The 9,430-nt window shown below is 55.3% G+C and overlaps 1 protein-coding gene across 1 annotated transcript; it reads right to left on the bottom strand.

Annotated features, from left to right (window-relative positions):
* Positions 1–7,407: 7,407 nt before the first annotated feature.
* LOC120674937 (protein FAR1-RELATED SEQUENCE 5-like) lies at positions 7,408–9,098 on the bottom strand. Its single transcript, XM_039956034.1, has 4 exons — positions 8,962–9,098; positions 8,470–8,855; positions 7,875–8,338; positions 7,408–7,710 (listed from the first exon to the last, which is right to left on the bottom strand). The coding sequence occupies exons 1-4, from the start codon at positions 9,096–9,098 to the stop codon at positions 7,408–7,410; spliced, it is 1,290 nt and encodes a 429-aa protein (XP_039811968.1).
* Between the last annotated feature and the right edge of the window lie 332 nt (positions 9,099–9,430).

The raw sequence follows: 9,430 nt of genomic DNA, 5'->3' as shown, positions 1-9,430 counted from the left end.
CTTGGCCCGCCTAGCGAGGCGCCGCGCCTGAGCGCGGTTCGAGGGCAGGGCCCCTCGAATCATCCAGTCAAGGTACTGGATGTGCTAGTCTCGCGAAGTGGGGGCCTCGTCGACTTCCATTGCTTCGGCCTCGTCCACGGAGGTGGTCTCGAAGTCAATGTTCATGGGCTCGACCCCGTCCGCCGGGGGACCCGGTGGACGAGGGCCCCGGCTCCGCCGGATCCTTGAATTCGGCGGAGGGATTGGTGATGTCGCGAGCGAAGATGTTCGGGGGGGGGGGGACGGTTTGTCCGCCCCGACGCGATCTTGGCTAATTCGTCGGCGTCGTCGTTGTACTTGCGCGGGACATGATTGAGCTCTAGGCCGTCGAACTTGTCTTCGAGGCGGCGCACTACATTGCAGTACGCCTCCATCTTCGGGTCGTGACAGCTAGACTCCTTCTTTACTTGATCGACGACGAGTTGAGAGTCCCCGCGTACGTCGAGGCGCTTGACGCTGAGTTCGATGGCGATGCGGAGGCCACCGAGGAGGGCCTCGTACTCCGCCATGTTGTTCAAAGCAGGGAAATGCAAGCGTATCACGTACTGCATGTGTTCTCCGAGGGGTGAGATGAAGAGGAGGCCAGCACCGGCGCCGGTTTTCATCACCGACCCGTCGAAGTACATAGTCCAGCATTCGCTCTGGATTTGTGGCAAAGGTAGCTGAATGTCCGTCCATTCAGCCACGAAGTCGGAAAAGATTTGGGACTTGATCGCTTTGCGGGGGGCGTAGGTGAGTGTCTCTCCCATCAGCTCCACAGACCATTTGGCAATTCTACCCTCGGCTTCCCGGTTGCGGGCTATCTCTCCCAAAGGGAAAGACGAGACCACGGTGACGGAGTGGGCCTCGATGTAGTGGCGCAGCTTGCGCCGAGCCAAAACCACTGCGTAGAGCAGCTTCTGAATCTGCGGATAGCGTGTCTTAGTTTCAGACAACACCTCGCTGATGTAGTACACCGGCCGTTGGACGGGCAGAGCATGGCCCTCCTCTTGTCTTTTAACCACGATCACCGCGCTGACCACTTGGGTCGTTGCAGCTACGTACAGATAGAGGGGCTCGCCGTCCGTGGGTGGCGTGAGAATGGGGGTGCGAGTGAGTGACACCTTCAGCCTTTCGAGGGCTTCTTGAGCTTCGGGGGTCCATGTGAAGCGTTCGGTTTTCCTCAAGAGTCGATACAGGGGTTAGCCTTTCTCGCCGAGACGCGAGATGAACCGGCTAAGGGACGCTAGGCACCCCATGATCCTCTGTACCCCCTTTAGGTCTCGGATCGGTCCCATCCGAGTGATGGCCGAGACTTTTTCAGGGTTGGGTTCGATGCCCCGCTGGGAGACAATGAAGCCCAAGAGCATGCCTCGAGGCACCCCGAACACGCACTTCTCGGGGTTGAGTTTCACCCCTTTGGCCCGTAGTCAATCGAATGCGATCCTGAGATTGGCAACCAGGTCATCCGCCTTCCTGGATTTTACAACGATATCGTCGACATATGCCTCTACGCTGCGCCTGAGATGGTCTCCGAAAACGTGGAGCATGCACCGTTGATAGGTAGCTCCAGCATTTCTGAGGCCGAAGGGCATCGTAACGTAGCAGTACATGCCGAAAGGTGTGATAAAAGAAGTCGCGAGCTGGTCAGACTCTTTCATCTTGATTTGGTGGTAACCGGAGTAAGCATCAAGAAAGGATAAAAGCTCACACCCCGCAGTAGAATCTACAATCTGATCAATTCGTGGCAAAGGAAAGGGAACCTTCGGACATGTCTTATTTAAACTAGTGTAATCTACACACATCCTCCAGTTTCCACTCTTTTTCTTCACTAATACTGGATTAGCTAGCCACTCGGGATGGAATACCTCTTTGATGAATCCGGCCGCCAGAAGTTTCCGCAACTCCTCGCCGATCGCCCGGCGCTTGAGCTCGTCGAAGCGTCATAGGCGCTGCCTCACCGGCTTGGAGTTGGGTCGGACATCAAGGGAGTGCTCGGCGACCTCCCTCGGTATGCCAGGCATGTCCGAGGGGCTCCACGCAAAGATGTTTGTGTTGGCGCGGAGGAAATCAACGAGCACCACTTCCTATTTGCCGTCGAGGGTGGCGCTGATCTGCAACGCCTTGTCGTCGGAGTGGCTCGGATTGAGGGGCACCTTCTTGATACCCTCGGCGGGTTCGAAGCTCCCGGCGTGTCGGTGCGTGGAGTCCAAGGCCTCGCTTACCATTTTGTTGAGGGTGGCTGCGAGGGCCTCGTCCTCCGCTTGAGCTTCCGCACGCTCAACGCACTCAACGTCGCACTCGTAGGCGTGCTCGAACGAAGAGCCGATGGTGATGACGCCCTTTGGACCCGGCATCTTGAGCTTGAGGTAGGTGTAGTTGGGGACGGCCATGAACTTGGCATAGCAAGGACGACCAAGGATGGCATGATAGGATCCTCGAAACCCCACCACCTCAAAAGTGAGCACCTCCTTGCGGAAGTTAGCCGTCGTGCCAAAGCAGACAGGCAGGTCGATCTGGCCGAGGGGTTGGACTCGCCTCCCCGGCACAACGCCATGGAATGGCGACTTGCTGGGGCGGAGCTTGTCCAGTCCGATCCCCATGAGCTCCAAGGTGTAGGCGTACATGATGTTGAGGCTGCTGCCTCCGTCCATGAGTACCTTGGAGAAGCGGGTGTTGCCGATGATGGGGTCGACAACGATCGGATACCGTCCCGGATGTGGGACGTAGTCGGGGTGGTCCTCGCGGCCAAAGGTGATGGTATCCTTCGACCAATCGAGGTAGGATGGCGTGGCTTTGGTAACGGAGAAAACTTCCCGGCGCTCACGCTTGCGCTGCCGAGAAGTCATGTTCATTGTTGCTCCTCCAAAGATGAAGAAGGCGTTCTCCACTGGGGAGAACTCGTCATCTCCACCTTTGTCGTCAGCATCCTTCTTCTTGTCTTCATCGCGATGCGCGACACGGTTGTAGTATTTCTTGAGCATTTTGCACTGCTCGAGAGTATGATTGACCGGGCCCTTGTGGTAAGGGCACGGCTTCTTAAGCATGTCGTCGAATTGGCCACCACCACCTCGAGGGGGCCTCGAGGTCCTTTGCGGTCTGGGGCGGCAGCGAAGGCCTCCTCGGAGTCCTCTGCCTGTCCCGACCTGCGCTGGATCGGTGGGACCGGCTTCTTTCCCTTCCTCCCCCGCTTCAGTTTCTTGGCGGGGGCGTTGGGCTTGACGTTGCTGCCATCCGCGGGCACATCGTCCTTGCGCTTGCTCGATTTGTCATCGAAGATGGCACCAACGGCCTCCTCACCAGCGGCGTAGTTGGTGGCAGCGTCGAACAACTCATTGGTGTTGACGGGTCGGCTTCTCGCGAGCTCATGCACCAGGTTCCTGCACGTCATACCCTCGAGGAAAGCGTTGATGACTTCGACATGGGTGACGCTGGGGAGCTCGGTGCATTGCTTGGAGAAGCATCGCACGTAGTCACGCAGGGACTCGCGGGGCTTCTGGCGACACCCTTTGAGGTCCCAGGAGTTCCCAGGGCGCACGTACGTGCCCTGGAAATTGCCCACGAAGATATGGACCAAGTCGGCCCAGTTGTGGATCTGATCCGCAGGCAGGTGGTCGAGCCACGTTCGTGTGGCGTCAGCAAGATGAAGAGGAAGGTTGCAGATGATGACCGTGTCCTCCGTGGCACCGCCTAGCTGGCACACTAGGCGGTAGTCGTTGAGCCAGACTACAGGATCAGTCTCGCCCGAGTATTTGACGAGGGTGTTGGGTTGTCGAAAGCGCGGGGGAAAAGATGCAGTTCGGATCTCCCGGCTAAACACCCGGGTGCCCGGGGGCTCCGGGGACTCACCCCTGTCGTGCTCGGGGTCGAAGCGTCCACCCCGTCGAGGGGTGTACCTCCTGCCGTCGATGATGCAGCGGGCGTCGCCGTCGCCGGCATGGCCACGCATGTCACGGATTCGCTCCCTTACGGGAACTCTCCCGATGCGCTCGTGCATCGAGGGTGCCTTCGCGCCGGGCGCTACGGCTGTCTTGCCCTTCCCTGCTGGTGGTGTGTGCACAGATACCTCGCGGTCCTAGTGCGCTGTCCCACCAGGCTGCTCCGAGGCTTTCGAGCGCATACGAGACGCAGAACTCTCGGCCTGTTGCACGGCAGCTTGCTCGATGAGCTCCTGTGCCTCGTGGCGCAGGTTGCGACCTGAAGGCGTCGATGGCTCGGGCATGGCTTGGAGTAGATAGGCCACAGCGACGAGTTTTTCGCCGGCCGTCTTTAGTTCCGGAGATTTGTCGACGTTGTCGTCGGCTAGGATGCGCTCCCGGGCAACACGTCCCGCCGCCTGGGCGTGTGTACCATGCACGGTACGCTGCTGCTCGAGTGCGGCGCGCAGCTCCTGGGTTTGTTGACGCTGCTCGTCGAGCTTGGCTTGAAGCTCATTGAGTTGCGCCAGCTGAGCTTGTCGCGCCGCCGAGCTTGATGAGGAAGGGGCTGCAGGCGGGACCACCAGTTGGTTTGCCTGCGCATCCGCCCCGCCGTCCCCGCCGTTGCTCGGGGCGTTGTCATTTTGCTCATCCGCAAGGTCCGCCATGAAGCACTCTCGGGAAGGATCGAAATCCTCCTCACTGGAGTCTTCGGAGTAGGTGAGGCAGTAAGCCGTCGCCAGTTGGAACGAGCGAAGTGCGTCGGGGTCGCGAACCCCGGAGTAGTCCTCGGCCTCCTCGGCCATGAAGTTGTTCATGAAGAAGTTGACGTCGTCGGCGATCGAGCTCGCCGTCTCGGGGTAGGATTCGTCAGGAGACGATGCGATGAGGTTGCGGATCGACAGAAGATGATGACCCGGCAGATCCTCATGCTCGATGAAGTTAGCGCTGGTTGACGAGGCGTGGGTGGCAATGTTGCGCATCCTGAAGGGGAAGGGCGACGCCGAAGTCGAGCCCCTCCTGGGAGGCACTAGTGCTGCAGCTGGTGACGATGCCGGCGCAGATGACGCCGAGGCACGTGATGACGAAGCGGTGGCCCCGCTAGTCATGATGCTGAGTCGCGACATGCCAGCCTCGACCCACGTGGGGGAGTTGTGGCGTGCCGCGCGACGCCGCTCCGCCCGTGCCTGTCGCGAACATAGGCCCGAGCGCCTGTTGCGCCGGGCTGGTGAAGTCAGGGTGACGGGGTTGCGTCCGGGTGAGAGGAGCTGCATGAGGTAACCGTTGCCGGTTGCTCTAAACTCGAGACTCCCGAACCGGATCCTATGTCCCGCCAGGAGCGGATCCGAAACACCCATAGGGTATGGGTTGGATCTGCTCGCCATCCCTGGAGATCAAATGGAAAAAAAAAGAAAATGTCACGCAGGTCCCCTACATGGCGCATCAACTGTCGGTGTCCCGACCCGAGGGCCCGGATCCCAACCAGTAAATGTTGCGTGTTTCCTCGTCCCAGATGATGATGCAAGAGGCAACACAGTAACGCACGGTTTATCCTGGTTCCGCCCGCGGGGCCGTACGTCCAGCAAAGGGAGTGTGCGAGGGCACTGTATTATCTTACACCCGTAGTGCTTGTTGTAGGGGATACAAGCGAGGCGAGAGAGGGAGGAAGGCTCCCAAGTCTTTGCTAGAAGTGGAGTCGGTTGAGATGAGTGCTCAGTAGTCCCTGAATGTCCTCTTGGAAGAGAGAAGCCAGAGAGACCAGAGAGCCTAAAGGGAGCCCGCCTCCTCCTTTTATAGTCACAAGGAGGGGCGGCGTACATGAGTGGTAGGGCATGGAAGTACACTGTAGGAAGTACACTGTGGGAAGTACACTGTGGGAAGGCAGCGGGCGTTGCAGTCGTCCTGGATATCGTCCTTGGTCCTGTGAAGATTGTGCCGGTCGCCGTGCTAGCCCTTGCAGTCGGCGTGGTCGTTGCTGGTGCATGGTCCTCTATATACGGTGCGGTGGCGTTCAGTGGGCCCTGCGAACTAGGGTCCTGCATGCACTGGCGGTTGTGGTGGCGCGCGACGGCCCCGGACCCCTGGTCGGAGTGCGGGCGTGCACACTAGAAGGTCCGGGGGACACGTGGAGGTCCCGGACTCCTAAAGGGGGGAGGTCTGGGACTCTGTCCGTGTGTTCTGAGCGCCCCTCTCGGAAGGACACGTGACGTTGCCGAACCCCTTCCCCAGTGGGAGGCAGGTCCGGATGGTCGGTGTAGGCAGAAAAGTAACGGGAGCAGTGCCGAGCCTGTCTTGTCCCGCGTCGCAGGTCCCAAAGTGCTGCTACAGCATCCGGGATGGCGGAGCGGTGACCGGAGTCAGCGGATGGGACCCCGGTCACATCCACTGTGGGAATGGCGGCCTAACGCCGCCTGTCCTGGGTGCCGTGGTGGAGTGGCTGGCTTTTAATGCCTTCGTACGGCGAGCGGTTGGGCGGCGGGTCCGTTTGTCCTTTGTGACGAGGTGTGGCCTCGAGCGAAGCAGAAATGAGTTACTCCCTCGAGGGTAGGATCGCTACCCTCGAGCGAGGCGGAGATATGTTGCGCGGTCGAGGGTCCCGAGGGGAGCCCTCGAGGGAGGCGGAGATGAGTCACCCGCTCGAGGGTAGATCCACCACCCTCGAGCGAGGCGAAGATTGTTCAGCGGGCCCGAGAGGGACCCTCGAGCGAGGCGGAGATCGTTCCGCGGGTTCGAGGGGGATGCGAATGGGCCGCACGCTGGGCTTCTTTGAGTCCTTTGCTTTCTTCCAGGCTGGAAGGAGGCCATGGGCCTTCGTGGGCCCAGCTGCCTTAACAGGTGTTTGCGTTTTTAAAGCGGTCGTAGTACCCCGATTAGGGTGTCCCTAATCGTGGTACCCGACACTTCTCGGGAACAATTCAATGCCTGGAGTAATCCTGTCCAGCTGCCTATTTGCTTCCTCAAAGGCATGGTCTGATTTATTTCCAGCTCTTCCAAGCCTCATCAACTTAGGCAGCAGCTTCGACATCCTGCACTGCTTTTTGCTTGCTTGCGCACCGATTCGCACACTGTCGTTTCTATCCCATGTAACTTCTTCTTTTGCATCATGAGTATATTTCTTCAATATGTATCTCTCCGGGATTCTCCTCACTTGAAGGTGTATGAAAGCTCTAATTATGTGCATGCAGAACAGATCTGCAATTGATAGTGAAGTCAATCAGTTTTTTTGCAACTGTAGTCTACCAGAGTTTGTAATTGCGGACTACTAAGTTTGCAATTGTGGATTACCATAGTTTGTAATTGTGGACTACTAAGGGTTGCAATTGTAGACTACTAAGGATTGCAATTGTAGACTACCCATAGTTTGCAATTGTGGACTACTGGAGGTTGCAATGGACTACTAGGGTTGCAATTTTGTGGACTACCAGAGTTTTTTGCAATTTTTTATTTGATCTACCAGAGTTTATGCATTCTTTTATCCATCAATCAGAGTTGTATTATTGAGCAATATCAATAGCAGCAGCAGCAGGAGCAGCAGCACCACCATACCTGTATGTTCCCATTGTTTGCACTCGCAGCTATATTCACCAGCATCTTTATCCGCAACCACCCTGAATGCATGTTGGGCCCAGCAGAAGCTGCCCTCAACATTTCCATGCTTCACCAACCATCTATTTTTCACCGTTGGATCTGGATCGGGTTCAATCACAAACGCTGTGCTGTTATTGTACTGCTTCTTGTACTCTTGGTACACGGCCCTCGTGTACACCCTGCTCAGCTGCTCATCAAACTTTGTTTTTCATGCTCGCACCACTTCAGCCTGCACCACCCATGTTTTTATTTTGCAGTCAGTATATGGACAGAGCACCAACTGTGAAGTAGTAATATTTGCAATTATCATATTTTTAAGCTAATCTTAGTTTCTTTTTTTTTTGCACTCACCTGGGCGTAGTGTGTCTCCCCGGCATCCATGTGGTCTGCGTGCTGAAGTGAGTCTAGCATCCTTTTAGCAAATATGTGCAGGCTTGTACTTTTATTAACATAGCCATCTTTGAGCACCCTGTTCTGGCTTTCTGATATTTGTGTTGATGTCATTCTGCCACAGTACATCCCCTTGAAGTAAGCTGAAATCCACCTCTCCCTTTTTTCCCACAGAGCTTTTATTGCAGGGTGTTCAGCAATGCCACATTCATCAACTAGCCTATTCCATTCGACTTCGAATTGCGTTGGCCCAAGTGGATAATTTATCAAAGATTCCAATTTTTCTTTCAGTTTCATATCCTTGTGTTGGGTGTAGAGCTGGTCCAACTCAAACTCCCATGGCCTTAGGATGTGCCAGCTACAGTTTCTGTGATGTGTCTTGTCAAACACCACTTTTATCGCTTGCCTCATAGCTGGATCTTCATCTGGCAGTACATAGTAAACCAGGGGAGAGACAGTGTTAGACACATGCAGTTTGCAATCCAGAAGGAACTAATATTGCAACCAGATAGAATGAAGTTTGCAATCATTGTATTGGATAAGAAATATGGCACACCTGTTAGGATTACATGGGGCTGCCGACCACCCATGCAGCTCTTGAAGGTCTCAAACAACCACCTGAATAATCCAGTTGACTCATCACCAATCAGCGCTTGCCCGAATGTCACATTCTTCAAGTTATTGTTGGCCCCAACAAACATGGCTAGTGGCATGTGCCTACTGTTTGTTTTGTGAGTTGTGTCAAATGTAATGACATCTCCAAAGTCTCTGTACTCAGCTCTTTGACTTGCATGACTCCAGAATATGTTCCTCACCACCCCAGTTTTTGGATCTACATCCACATCCCAGTAGAAGTGCTCATTGTTCTCCTTACACTCCCTAAAAAATTGGAGAAGCTTGTTAAGATCATCGTCTCTTTCTTCTCTAACCTTCTCCGCCTTCCTGCAAGCATTTTTTTCAAAAAAAAAGCCTCAGTAATGTAAAAAAAAATCCAGCACGGGAATGTTTGCAATTCAGATATGGTGGGAAAAAAACCAGTACCACCTACATGTTTTTTATGACCTTCTCTGTAAAACCCCACATATGCCTACCATCATACAGATCCGCCATCACATTTAATGCTGCTTGATTCGGAACACCATTTCTTGTCATTATATTGAATATGTCACACATGCCTTCTTCCATGTTCTTGTGCGCATGCATGTATCTGGTCATCCTAGGGGACGGTTCCAGTTTGTGGTTGTGGGCTTGCTGTACATGATCAAAGTACCACATCCCCCGCTTCTTGTCATGCTTCACCTTGACATATGCAGGGCATCCTCATCTTTTCGATCCCTTTTCAGTTTTGTTGGGCTCCTCCCCCCTCTTGCCTTCATGCCACCCTTCCCTGGAACACACCCAATGATTGGTCTCTTTATTTGTCCTCGCTGTCCTTAGACTGAACCCAGCTAGCCTCGCATAGTCCCTATAAAACATGTAAGCATCGTCTTTTGTAGAGAACACCTGCCTCACTATTG

The sequence above is a fragment of the Panicum virgatum genome, chromosome 5N (genome assembly GCF_016808335.1).
Source record: "Panicum virgatum strain AP13 chromosome 5N, P.virgatum_v5, whole genome shotgun sequence".
Taxonomy (NCBI): Eukaryota; Viridiplantae; Streptophyta; class Magnoliopsida; order Poales; family Poaceae; genus Panicum; species Panicum virgatum.
Note: the sequence above shows the minus strand (reverse complement) of the source record. Positions and strands in the feature narration are given on the sequence as shown.